Source organism: Macrosteles quadrilineatus, unplaced genomic scaffold, assembly GCF_028750875.1.
Source record: "Macrosteles quadrilineatus isolate MER2022 unplaced genomic scaffold, UCM_ALF_1.0 Scaffold_8__2_contigs__length_117827958, whole genome shotgun sequence".
Taxonomy (NCBI): Eukaryota; Metazoa; Arthropoda; class Insecta; order Hemiptera; family Cicadellidae; genus Macrosteles; species Macrosteles quadrilineatus.
Genome location: NW_026542601.1, coordinates 1738063 through 1752763, shown reverse-complemented (window position 1 = coordinate 1752763; position 14701 = coordinate 1738063). Strand labels below are relative to the sequence as shown.

At 34.6% G+C, this 14701-nt stretch overlaps 1 protein-coding gene across 1 annotated transcript in view; it reads right to left on the bottom strand.

Moving 5' to 3' along the window:
• Positions 1-307: 307 nt before the first annotated feature.
• LOC128999446 (cysteine-rich motor neuron 1 protein-like) overlaps positions 308-14701 on the bottom strand; it is a 163361-nt gene continuing 148967 nt past the window's right edge. Inside the window, exons 2-13 of the mRNA XM_054425977.1 lie at positions 13906-14094; positions 13295-13486; positions 10461-10673; positions 8325-8534; positions 7233-7349; positions 6471-6719; positions 5246-5314; positions 4115-4276; positions 3422-3653; positions 2871-3043; positions 2517-2714; positions 308-1939 (exon numbers count right to left, since the gene is read on the bottom strand). Coding sequence (XP_054281952.1) covers positions 1695-1939; positions 2517-2714; positions 2871-3043; positions 3422-3653; positions 4115-4276; positions 5246-5314; positions 6471-6719; positions 7233-7349; positions 8325-8534; positions 10461-10673; positions 13295-13486; positions 13906-14094 — 2249 coding nt within the window. The 3' untranslated portion in view covers positions 308-1694. The remainder of the gene's footprint in view (positions 1940-2516; positions 2715-2870; positions 3044-3421; positions 3654-4114; positions 4277-5245; positions 5315-6470; positions 6720-7232; positions 7350-8324; positions 8535-10460; positions 10674-13294; positions 13487-13905; positions 14095-14701) is intronic.

The following is a 14701-nucleotide window of genomic DNA, read 5'->3' as shown; positions in this document are numbered from 1 at the left end:
TAAATAAAATATATAAGTGTTTATAGCTACCGTACATGTATGAAGATTTTTCTTGAATTGGTAATGGAGCAATAATAATTTTAAACTAGTCATTTTTTAATACCTAATAGATTGGTTAATAATGCATTAGCACAGCTACTGTATCAATCCTAGAGAGAAAAATAACAAATATATTATAAAATACTATCTATTATTATGCAATCCTATTGTTGCTTTTAGTTTGTTTGGTACAAAAATGCCTATACATTTTAAAGGTGCCTACTCAAACTGTGTGTGTGTGTATAAAGGTATAAATAATACACTCAGCTATTGTACAAACATGTATTTACTATTATCTACAAGTCTTATAAATATGTTACTCGTCAATCACAAGTATTATTATTTACAAAGTACTTTAGCCTTTTGCTAGTAAGTCATAGTCTATTATATTGTTACAACATAAAAAATTAACAAATTATAATGTACAGAGCCATAAAAGTAAAGTGAATAAATAATGATTCTAATATCACCATCACCTTTACGGCTACATAACAGCTGTTATAAAAGCTCAAAATAACACTATCCAGCTAAAAAATAACTCACTATGTTTAATATTATAAGGAATGCTATAAAGAACAACAAAAGGAACCTTAAAAACCAATTTGGGAATTTCTCTTACTTTTAATATAATTTAGAGCTCAAAGGAGATCAAACAATTATTACAACATTGCCTAAACAAAATATACATAGTATTAGTTTATTACACTATATACATAAATATAACATTAATTACTTATGCCAATAAAGACATGATTTGCATTGCTAGTACAGTTTTACATTATTAGAGCACACATGAGTTTATGTACAATATTTCAACTTAAGATCCTCAAATTCAAATTGATTTAAAAAATATACTGGCTTGATTTTTTAGGATCGGTGACAGTTTAAAAAATAATTAATTATTTGTATTTACTTCTTCTTTGTGTTATTTTCATAATAAAACTTTTATAGACAAAATTGAACAATTGTCACGTAAATATAGAATGTTAAATTATATCATTCGTTTTTTCACAGTTGAAAATGACAGCAAATGATTTTATAAATAAAACGTATAAATAATATTGTACTACCATTTGTTCGATTGTTAAGTAAAATTAAAGGAAATGTAAAACCACTAAATGTGTGTTTATAGTTATAAGGGTGATTTTAATCTTTATGTTTGGTATTTATGATGGCCTAGTATAGTTAGCCTGTATATTTTCAATGTGTAAAACCTTTTTAAATACTTTAAAAATATACTGGTTGATGAAAAATAAAGGAAACCCAAAAACAAAATATTAAATAGTTTAATATTAATTTTTAATACTGTGCTGTGGCATGGCTATCGTAGTCCTATCATTCGGGAAGACTGGTAAAATATAAAAGATACAACATTTTGAACCATTTTTGACAATTTGCTGATGGATTATTGTTGCAATATTCATGAAATAGTTCTTGGCTTTTGGGTTTCCTTTTGCACCACTCCGTATATATTCAAAGAGAAAAATGACTAAAATGATTCACTGGTAATAATTTAAAGCCAACTTCACAGCTCATGTAGAACTAGTTTTGAATCAATCGGATTTACCTAGAATTATTTGATAACTCAATAATATTTGCATAGAACTATTTGATGATTCAATTTGATTTACATAAAGCTATTAGATGATTCGGATCTACAGAGGAGTAAGTGCAGTCTTCTCAGATGTAAGGGGTGGCTGGGGTGTGTCATATGTAGGCATATACTTATACTGGGTATATTGGGGTGGAGGGCATCCATAACTGTTGGGCAACTTTAGTTGATGCCTCTTCAGCCTGCACTGCCTGGCAATGTAGACAGCTAGGCAGACGAAGAAGCAGGCAACCAAAGCTAGAACCACGATGTAAACCACTTCTCTGCTGGTCCAGAACAGTTTGTTTTCTGAAAAAAATTCAACTATGTTAGGATTTATATAACATTCATGCATCTTTTAACTACATGCAATTATCGAGTGAATCAATTTTTAGACAGCTACACATTTATTTGCTCTAAAAAAATATTTTTACGTGTTATTTACCAACATGATCTTTGAACGGACATCACAAATAAGTTTCATTAAAAATATAGGCCTAATTTATTGACGTTAGTGAAGGTTCTGATACAATAGGCATGGTGAATTCTAATTTTAATTGAAATCTATTTTGTAAATTTGTTTCAGGCAAGGAGTACCCTTCAGTAAAAATCACACAGTTTTGATTATTTCAACTGACAGTTACGTGATGGGATGTTAAAAAGCTTTTTGTGCAAGAAAATCTGACTCTTACCTTGAAGAAAAATCAGCAAGAGTAGATACAAGACAATTTGTCTTCATGTTATTTGTTTTCATAAATAAACAACGGCATTAATCTTACACTATCCTACATAAATAATCAATTGAAGGTGATTCAGGAGTTCCTTATGACTCTTGTCATTAATAATACAGAGCAACAGTCTAACTATTCCCTAAGCTAGTTCCTACCTGGACACACATGGCAGCACACTCCAGGTTTCTTGACAGGGTTGGGACAGTTGACAGAGCACACCAGCTTGGTACAAGAGATCTCTCCCCCAGCAATACACTCACATGTAGTACATTCGTCTTCTCGCCAATCCTGCCCTACAAGGTATGCGGTGTTGTTCACAGTACACATCTTGCTGTCTAGTTCTTCTGGAACATCTGCGGTCAAAGTACTCAGATTTAATCTCAAAGGAATTAAGATATCAGAGCAAATACTCAAATGAATCTCAAGAAAAATGTCAGCTGATTTAAAATTACCAATTTAAAGTTCAAACGATATTTACTAGAAAAAGAATAACTGGGAACTCTACTTACCAAGACAAATAGGACAGCACTGATTCTTCACTTGAAGGGCGTTGTTGCACGGCCCTTGATGTTCACACAGTTCGGTGAAGCAGGATGGTCGTCCGCTATCGCACAGGCAGCTCACACAGTTGCCTTCCCTCCACATGGACTCTCCTTGCCGCCTATCACATGATGTGGCCAGTCTGGAACAAATTGACATAATAATTTTTCAAAACGTTGTAAGCTGACTTTGGTGTGGATAAAAGCAATGGAAGAAAATGTTGAGGGTTTAGGTTGGGCCACATTCTCATAAAAGAGTTAATTGTCATAAAAAAATCTGCAATAAGCATTGAAAAAATTACCAAAGCTGGTGAGCAGGGAATTTCTGTTCTTGAGGGTTTGCATTGAAGCTGGTCAACCACCAACAGCAATATGTCATGTGATATTGTTGTGAATTGTAGGTTAAATGTTGGAAACGCAGATAAGATAGCGTTTTGAGAAAAGAAAGAAATATGGAGGGGGAATAAATGATTTGGTACCACTCTGACACACACTCAAAAAATGGTTTCTAATATACTTACGAAAAGTTAGCAAGCTGTTCAGCAGCACAGACAGGACAGCACTCGCCCGGAGGAGGGTGGAGTGGTCGCCTGCAGGGAGTGGGGGGACAGGAGGCTGCATGACACAGAGCTCTGCCACTCTGACACACACACTCCACACAGGGAGACAGTCTCCAGGTCTCCCCCTCCTTGTAGAGCTTGCCTGGAGTCTCTCCCTGACACACCATGTGAGTGACCGGCACCAAGTCTGTACCTATGGCAACAGGTCGTAGTCATTTTTGTGTAAATCGAATGTCAATTTGTTTTACTTTGCATGATCATTAACTTCAAGCTGGCCAACAATATTTCATATTTTGTGTCTAAAAAGTGCATACAAAATTTAGAGAAAAAAGAGAGGCTATAGCAAAACAAGTTTGAAATAATTTTGGCAGCTAATCTATAAAGATGATTTTATTTTTATTGTGACTATGTTAAAGTATGATATTATGATAAAGATTTGCCTTTTTAAACCTTGCGTATTTCCAACCCTCGAATTTTCCAATGATTTCGAACACTAGTTCAAAATATCCTATTTGGTTTTACAACAGAAAAAAAAATTGTATTTTAACACATTTTACCAGTGGTTTAATGGATATGAATATGAATCGCCAATACACATTAATTTAAAAGTTTAAAATATAGAACTCCGTAAAATGTGTTATGTATTTTGGTTACCTTGACAAGTCGGACAGCAATCCTTGGATGAGTTGTAGACAGGGTTGGTACATGTGATGGGAGGACAGCTCAGCAGAGAACACATTTCTCTTCCAGAGAGACAGTAACATTGGCGGCAACCGTCAAACCAGGTCTCACCGTCGTCCCGCCACACTTTACTGTCTGCAAAACCACAATACAACTTTCAGAACATTTTAAGACATTCACAATGGTTTTGTTTTTGTTATTCAAACAAATTTTTCTTGTCTATAACATTTTGATCAACAAGTTACTGAAGTTATTTTGCTTGAAAAGGACATAATACAAAAGATAATAAAAAAAAATTGTTGTTTCTATAATTTAATACTAGTCATAATTTTCAAGCTTGATGCCTCTATGTTTTATTTTTATAAAACCAACACTTTAAATTGAGCTGGATGAAATTAGTTTTTAGTACAACGATTGGGTGGCCAACTGATGGTGTTATCAGTTCAAGTTCATATATGTGTCCATTAGCGCGATAGCTCAAAAAAAGATCCAATTTTGTTGAAATTTGGTATAAAAGTGTAAACCTACATTTATTCGAACGCGTTTGCGAACCAGCATGTTCAGATTATGGGAACGGGGATTTATGGAGGGTTTTATAATGTACAAATTGGTTTTCCCATCTTTGACCCTACAAACATAAAGTTTTGCAACTCATTTCCAAACTAATTTTTAGAGCTTGAAAAACAAATAATTTAGTATATTGAAGGGTTATTATGTGCCTATTGGTTACAGAGAAAAATCCAAACTTTTGTAAATTTAAATTCCTAAGTTATTTAATGGAGAATAAATAAACTGTTGTAATTTGCTTGTTTATGAACATATTTTGATACATTTTGGAAAAAGTATTTATTTCATTCTAAACTATTAACATTTCACACACAAAAAACACTGTTTACCCTCCCTGTCGCAACAAACCTATACCCTCGTTAAACCAATGATATTTAAATAGGGAATAAATGTGATATTTTTAAGGAGATATTTTAGAGTAAATCTAATCTGGCAAATGGTAATTTGCTTATTCTGCAGGTTTGCTTCGACGGGGGGTATTTGCCTTTCTTATTGTAGTCTTCAAGTATTTACTATTTTGAGATTTAAGTTTCTTACCTGATATACAGGGTGTTCCTACAGTTGTGTCAGTTGTGTTGGATATGCCTCCAATAAGTCCGCCATGAGCTGTAAACAAGTTACATACATTTTTTTACAATAATATTATGTTTTATTATTATTATTATTATTATTATTATTGACAGCTACATCCCTGATTGAAGGAAATAAAAGAAAACAGTAGTTTCTAATGAGACAAAATGGTGTTGGTGTTAGGATAATTTTCAATAAAAAAGGTTTTACATGTACCAATGGTATTTTTAATAAAACACACAATTTTTATTTGCTTTCCCCTTTCACTAAAAGGGGAAGGGGTGTAAACAAATTAAACTATTGTGGATTTGCCTGGGATTAACCCTTCAGTACACACGCGGCTTATAGTAACACCAGTTGACGCGTGCGGACTGGCATTCCGCGTCTTACTTCTTATTGGTAACGCTCTTTTATATACCTAATAAAGTTCATAGAGCAATAAAATTTCAAATAATCCAAATATAGGAAAATAATTATAGATAAATTTCAAAAATAATTACAAATATTTCAAATTAAAAATGTCCTGTTGAAAACCAATCAGTCAATGGCTGGCCTGTACTTCATCATCTTGAAACAGGGCGTGCCTAACTTTACACCCTCGTAGCTCAGGGCCGACTGACCACCGCAATTGTCCTTGGAAAGTTAGTGGGGGAAGGTAGATGGCACGTCATGTCATTCGCTTGCGGATTCACTTATTTCGGCACACTTTTTAGACTTTGAGTCTGCGGCGCGTATACCGGAGGGTTAAATCTGTTGCTTTCGCGATGAAGTTTGAGCCACTAACCACTAGGCTAGCACCACATCCAAGGATGGTACCATGATACCCCTCTGACTCCATGATAGCACAATATACCACATGACACTATGTGTAGCCCTCATATTTCATGATAAACATGATATAGATTGTGTCCATCACGATGAAGTGATGAGGGGAAGACTATCTACAAGATTAGACTAGGTTAGACTATCCAACAACTGATGTGACGCTCAGACATCAGTAGATGTTATGTAGTTGTATTACATTAGTCCAAGGGCAAATCATAACAAAATAACCAAAGCGACGGGTTATAACAGTCAAGTTCTGATATTCCTTGGTCACTTGTTTTAGTGTGCTCATCTAGTTTGCTACCCTATTAAACAATATATACCGGAGATGTCCGTGTATTACTCATTAGTCCCATGTTAGACTTACGTATGCACTTGCACATAATGCAGTTGTTGGAGTTGACCATCAGGCCGTGAGCGCATCGCTTGGTGCACTGGTCCAGAGGTTTGCATGTTTCACACCTGCAGATCTCACAACCTGCCTTGTTGATGCGGTAGCCGTGCGGACAGACCTTGCGACAAGTCAACGGAGGACACTTGGGTTCTGCACACTTGCACAGCTTGTTGCCGTGACTGTCCTGCGCGTAACCGTGCTCACACTCCAGCAGGCACTCGTCTGAAATCGGATCAGTTGATAAACTTGGATGGATGCAGGTTGCATACAAGAATTAAAACTACAGGTAAAATGGTTTAGAAACAGTTTAGAGACTATGACAAAACTAAATAAAAAGATAGTGAAGAATATTCTGTAAAATTTCATGAAAACTTCATGTTTGAAAAAGTTGCTTGTTAAAAGTATTATGATTATAAGACAATAGAAACTATTTGTTGCCAATATAAGAGAATTTGTATTTTAATCAATTTTATGGGCAATTATAATTTTTATACCAGTATAAAAACGTGTTCAAGAAAAGACAAAATCACAGAATCACTGAGCCAAATAAGTTTTTTTTAGAGAAAAGATTAGAATCACTGAGGAAAAATATTATCCTGCAGCATCATGAGGAATTTTCTGTCAATAAAAAAGTGAAGGCTATAATTGTATGGACTAACTTAAAAAATTAATGATTATATTTTATATTAATAATTATAGCAAATAAAAATAAAATAAAATAGTATTGGTTCCTACCTTGCTGACAGTGGCAGGTAAAGCAACCGTTGATGTCCCTGACAAACCCATGAACACAACGCAGAGAGCAGTTGTCGAGAGAAGGACAGTGTGATGGAACAGTTACTATGATGGAACCTGTAAACAAATGTATAGAAATATTTATTTACAGTTTAAACAAAATATTTTTTACTATATTATATTTAAGTTTTGTCATCAACTGTCAGATGTCAGGTGTGACAACTCTGTTACATAACTAGCAACACTGAAACTATTGTGTATTTATTTATTTATTTCATGCAAACGGCAAACGCCAATTACAATGTATGACACACAAACAGTTACCCATGCAGTTATGCTGTAAAACAGTTAAATAAGGCACTCATATCGAGAACTATTACCATAGTTTTCATAATTTAATAGTTTATATGATAAAGAACAATAATATGACTTTTTAGTGTGGTTTGACACACAATTTTGTGTTTTTGTCAGAAAATATTAATCGGAAGCAGCGCACTGTTCAAGACTTGGTTAAACTGTTTCTATTCATTCTAAAACCGGCCTCTATTTTAACAAGAGAATGAAATATTTATTTCTATCCATAATTAAATTTGATTCTTAGAAGCTCAGATTGATATAACAAAAAAATATTAAAGCTGAAAAGGACAAGAGAACTCTTAGGCTTTACTCATTCAACTTGTTCTCTTTAATAAATAATGATTAGTTACAGCTGGTTAAATTTTAAGCTGGTTAGTGACCATGTGGGTGTTTACTTTAGCATAAAAAAAATTGATGCTTAATTAATTATAACAAGATAGTTTACTTATTATTTGGTTATTTCAGTATATTTGTTAATGTATCTTGTTTTGACTACTACACAGTTTTCTGTGTGGTATTCCTGCTGGTGTGGTTTAGTGAATTACTAAATTGGAATAATGCTGCTATTAGGTATGTTCTTCCTTACCTGAAAACATGATCTGATTGCAGATCCTGAATCATCAAGAAAACTACATGTTTTAATGACTTTATCTCAATAATCTACTTCAGTACCCCACATTCAAGTTTGTTTCAAATAAGCTGTACCGCCTTATCGTACAACATTGAACGACTAACCATTACACCTGGGGCAGCATTCGCCGGGTTCATACTGAGGGTTGGCACAAGCTTCACACATATACGCCTGACACTGTCTCTGTCCATCCTTGCAGACACAGGACGTGCAGTCATCCTCCTGCCAGGAACCTCCGTTGGGTATGATCTTGCCATAGAGGCGGGCTACACAGCTGCCAGGGGGTGGAGGGGTGTCCAGGTCATCGGGGTTACCTGCAAATTAATGAGGCAGAGTCCAGTTTTATATGACCTTACTCAAAGTAAAATAGTGTTAAAAGTTAGGAAAGTTTCTCCTTTGAACATGTAAAATGTATTGTACTTTTTTTTAATTCTTCACTTTGAGTGCATTATGTTTAAAAATGTTTAAACCATTTAGTGAATGATAAAAGTATGGTTTACAACAGTGGTGTCCCTATTGATCTTTCAATAATACCAACATGTTTCAAAATGCTATTACTAAATATGTGACACGTACGTTTCTAATAGGTAAATGATTAATATAACTATTGGTATAAAATACTGACATTTAAGAGCTAGTATCGCGAAAACATTTTATTTTAGAAAAAATACATCGTCTATGTTAAAAATAATGAATTTTCTTCTAAATATAACAACAATTGACAGACTTACTAGAGAAATATATATGGATTCATTTTAGTTCTTTTAAATTTTTTTCTGCCTTGCATACTTAATATGATACAAAACAGTCTAATATACTATCCATCCTGACTGTATACAATAAAATTAGTCCAGCCATGATGGTTCGAAAGTACTGATTTTAAAAACTAGTATGCTAAAACATCTAAAAATTTACCAAAATCATATTCAATTTTTTGTTTTGTATCTTCTAACTGCCACAAAAATATAGTGGAATAATTCTATTCCTCGCTGATTTAAAACTTTAATAAAGGGACATGAGATTTCGTATAAAATAATTGCATATTAATTCTTTAAATGTGTGTCTCTTCTACAGCATGTTGATATGATGTACTGTTTAAACATTTTGAAATAAGGACGTTAAAAAAAAAAAAAAAAAAAACTGTTGCACTGAAAAGTAATTATTTTTTAAAGCCATTAGTTCAGCCAATATGGTAATGCGACTCTGCAATGCTAATGTAATCAGCTGTGGCCAGGTCAACATTATCACAAAGTAGGGACTAATATGCCTAATTAAAAAATCATGACCAAGATCCAATTGTACTTTCGGTATAGAAAGTAGGGTTTTAATAAAACATTAGATTTTTATTAAGTGTTTTAGTTTTTACATATTTCATTAATTTTTACGAATTGAAATCATAAATCTTTATCATTTGAGGTGTTTATCAATAATAAACTTTATAATAAAATTACTTTTAAAATAAATGTATTTGTATGGTAACTGTATGCACTCAGATCACATCTAAAAATAAAAATTTTTTTATATCTTGACATTCAAAACAAGTACATAAATTTTATCATTAAATATACATAATAACAATATGTTTTTAAAACATTTAATGTCTGAAATCGTGGTTAAAGAATAAAGTAGGAATTTTTATCTACCCTAAAATGAGAATGAAAAATGTAGTCCTAAGCGCTCTTGAATGACAGTAACCAAAAATACACATTGAATCCGAAATTCATCGTGCTTTTTCTGGACAACATTTTTACACCTATAAGGTACTAATTTTATGGCTGTTTCCTAATGTTTTTCCTTAAGCATTACTTTATTAATGTATTGTCATATTTAGTAAAAATTGTTTTAAAGCTGATCAAATAAAAATAAACATATAGGCCCTACTTACTCTTAGACTGTCAGCCGTGCAGTGGTTACCATGGTTACCATAGGTTCTGGCGCACACCGCTAGGAGTGCCGTGATGTTACGTAGCTTGTAGGCCGTAACTACATGGCGCTCCCAGCGGTGTGCGCCAGAACCTATGGTAACCGCAGCACAGCTGACGGTCTATATTTAAGTTTTTTTGTCTATGATAAAACATAGTCCCCTACATAAACTGCTCAGAAATAGCTATTAAGCTGTCAGCTGATCTGTATGGAAAGTTTATGTTGGAGTGAGTATGTTCATTGTTCAATCTATGTTGCAGTTTTAATCTACAAGAGGTATGGTATGAATAGTACAGTAGCACCAATGGTTTACTTACTGACACACACAGGACAGCACTCTCCAGCTGGCACGGTGCTGAAGGTACAGTCTGGGGGCAGAGGCCTACAGATAGAGGAGTTCTGAGGCATCCGCCCCACTGGCACACAGAAGGTGAGGCCTCCTTCACAGCGGCACTGGGTACAGTCTGGTCGGAACCAGGAAGAACCGTTCTGCATCAGGGTGCCGTTGTCGATACAAGTCGAGTTGGAATCTGGAAAATGTAATGTAAATTCATAAAGTATCATAATGCATATTTTATTTGTGGATGTTTTCTATATTTCATTATATTTAATACTGTAATAAATATACGGTTATTTAACATACCAACAACTATATGACTAAAAAGGTGTAGTTATGATGTAACTATATAGAGAGGTCATTTGGTTAGGGATCTTGTTTTAAAACAGTCAATGACTCGCTTGTTTAGGCCTATTTATCATAACGACTGTTATTTGATCGTAAAAATGTAATTATTATTGTTTTCAAGTTGGCTTCAGATGTTTTTAGAAAATTTCCCATATAGGGAATAACCTGTTTTGTCGTAGGTCTCAGGGTAAGAACTAGACCCAGGACCACTTGACTTTTTTGATTTGGTGTCCCAGAGAACATCTGTTCAAATTAATATACAGGTTGAACAGAAGGACCACTGGTTTAGCACCAGCTACAGAGTGTACATTCTGCATCCTGTAGCTCCTCAACGAGTAAGTACTCATCATCTAATTAATCTTAAAATTGTATCTACATTCTGAAAATATCGTAAAACATGGTGTTCTATGATAGACGAAAGTTTATGTTAACAATAGAAAATTGCATAAGGGGATTATCAATAATAAGCATTATGATAAAATCACTTTACCCTGGAAATATTTTCTATAGTAATTGTATATTATTTAAAATTACAAAAAAATGTTTTTTTATTTTTTATTTAGTATTGGAAACACAAATAAACTGTATCAGTAATATAACACATACAATACTCGCCAACATAAAAATATTTCATGATAAAGGGAGACTTCAAATAGTGTGTATAAGCCTGAAAACAAAATCAACTAAGCAAAATAGTATAAATCTGCATATAATGAAAATCCTTGAAACTCTTATCATCTTATTTAGTTCCATTTGCTTTTTAAGATTTTTTTTCTGAAGTAGCATACGTTTTATGCATAACAGATATCGAAAACGTGTCTAAGGTGCATAATCTCTCACAGGTGCGTTCTATTCTTGTTTGGAGCAAGGCCAAAGTCACAGGTCCGATAGTTTGGGCGTTACGTCCAGTGGCAGTAACAGATTCGACAGTCTCATGGCAAACCGATGCATTAGCATTGTTGTCAATGTCAGTATAAAGTGCTACAAATGTATCAGAAAAATTCGCCTCCCCAAGTAACATGTGAGATCAATCTCATAATCTCAAAATCTCATGATCTTGTAATCTGATAAGGATCGTATTGTGTAAATTGACACAAACTAAGTTTCATAATATTAACATTCAATCTCATTAAATTACTATCTGAAAGGCTTACAGAGACGTAATTTTGCAGTTTTATTATCTATTGTTATTAAAGTGGTTTCCAAGTGTCACAACTTATCAGTCTCGTAATTTTAGTCCGATAGTTTTACGGTGACTTAGGTCACGTGATCTTACTGTCTCATAGTTTTAGAGGTTCGGTCATTTAGTCTAATTTTTATTGAGTGGCCAAATCTTACAGCATAATAGGTTTACAATCTTATTGTCTTTAAGTCTCGTAGTGTATCAGTATCATGTATGAGCTTAATTTAACCTCTCATAATCAAGTAGTTTTATATTTTTCCTTGTTTTATTAGGTCTGTGTACCAAGCCTGGCAGGGTAACCGAGTGTTCATATTGCTAGCCTAACAGTGACAAAGTCGCCGGTTCGATCCTGAGAAATGTCAGTAGCTTATTGATGGTGTGAAACTGGGCCCAGCTGTTCCTGATCATTGGGCTTTAAATAAACGATCCTGACTAATTAAACAGCTGATCCTAGTCAGTAACAATGCTACATCAGCATATCACACTATTCTACAATTATTGGGTTAAGCTACGCACCCCATCTCAGTGATTGATAATATAATGGATTGATTTTGTATCTTGCCTGATTCGCATTGATTTACAAAAAACGCTTTTTCCTACAGTTACCTAACAATGTACATGTTCCCTCACTGATTTGAGAAAGCAAAGTCGCTAATTCGCTCATCAGTGAGACAATGTTTACATTGTCTCACTCTAATTACTTTGTCTCACTCACTCCAGATTTGCAACGTGAAGGCACGAAATAGTGAGTGCGTAACATGCAGACAAGGTCGTATGCGCGCGAAATTCGTTGGCACCACTGGCTGTAAATCAGCTTTTCAGCTGTTGTACTGTTGTATCATTAAATGTAATATTAAAAGTTCACTTCTGTGTAAAAATATGTCACGGTTCTTTACCAGTTTATTTGTTTTATGGCAACTGTAGGAAAAATATAATGTGCAAATCGAGTGCAAATTGCAATTGCCTCACTCGAGAAACCATCGAGTGTTGTGTGTTTCGACCATGACGACAATGCTTTAGCTGTAATATATTACTAATAAATAGGTTTAAAACCTTGTCACGTCTCAATCTTAGTCGTTTTTTGGGAGTACTATAGTTTTAAGGCATGCTGCCCCATTTTGAAATCTTGTATCTTCATTAATTTACTGTTAACACAAGTGATTTTTTTCACGTCTGATGATGGAACGGCCGTAACGAAAAGTGAGATGTAAACTGTAAAATCTATTTAAATTATATAACAGTTCAGAGGCTAAAACATGATTCTTAACAATATTTCTATTTACCTGCGGTCACGCACTCGTACAGTGGGCAGCAAGCTCCAGGTTTGCCCGTGCCGGGTCGCACGATCTTTGCCCAGGTGCCTGAGGGGCAGACCTTGACCAGACAGGGAGCGGGCAGACACTGACAGCCGACACTGCGGAGACGGTAGCTGTCCTCTGGGCAGACCATGTCATCGGTGTCCGTGGAGTTAGTGGCTGTGGGCGAAAAGTAGGTCCTAGTAACTTTAGGTTTATTTACGGTGTGGAGCTAGAGATAAGTAAGGGAAGAAACATTATTATCACTCTTTGCTATTTTCAACGCTGATGGAAATTTGAATTGATCAATCACAAAATGTGTTTGATGAAAAAAAAAAACAGTCTAAGCTTCTCCCGCACCTAAGTTCAAGACTCAGACTTTTAAAGATTGGTAAAACGGAGTTTACGGAGATGATATGCATATTGTTCTTTTATGCCTATATAACGTGCTATCAGTTTTTAAAAGAAATGTGTTGACATGGAGATAGTTCGCTGAAGCCCGTGGTACGGTCTAAGTCTCAGGCCTGTAGTCCCTGTACGTTCCTTTGCTCTAAAATCATCCTTCTTACTTATTTAGAGGATTACACTTCTAAACCCACCTCGAGGACTGACGCACTCGTACTTGTCGCAGCAGTCTCCGGGCAGACCTGAGGCCACGGTCCTCTCCAGCACCTGAGGGGCGTCACAGACTGTGGGGTGAGGGCATCTGCTGGAGTCACAGATACACTGGCCGTCCAGGGTGGAGTCTGGAGGACACAGCACCTCATTGTCACTTGTGTTGTTGTCACCTAAAACCGAAGATGCATTTGTAATCCTTGCACGAGATGATAGCAAAACAAGGGAAAACGTGTCTCGTACTTAAGCTGGTAAACACTTACCTGGACATTTAATTGACTTTGCTGGACTATGTGCCCAAATAATTGAGCTCCTTAAAAGATCCTTTAGGTATTAATTATCAAGAAGTATTTCACCATTAAAAATATATAAATGTAAGTCAACCTTTTTGAAATATTGTGGACTAGCTTTTACTCTAAGTATATACGACACCATGAAATTAGCCGTATTTTCCAACATACAGCATTACACCAAGATAATACGTAAGGTAATATTTTCGCAGAGAATGACTTTTTAGAATTAAAAGCCTCAAAAATTTTTCGTTTTTGATATGTTAACCCTATATTATTTTCCCATGTATTTTAGGGAATAAACTCTCCACTAAAATTAACATACCTTATCATTGTTACCAAATAACTAATTCTCATTAATAACATATTCGTTATATTGAGTTATTCGCAAAATAAACACCTCTACAAATAAGGGATGTTTCACTGCAAACTTCTGGTAAAAACTCAATTTCCCAAATTAATAGTTAAAAAAAATTATTTTCACAACTGT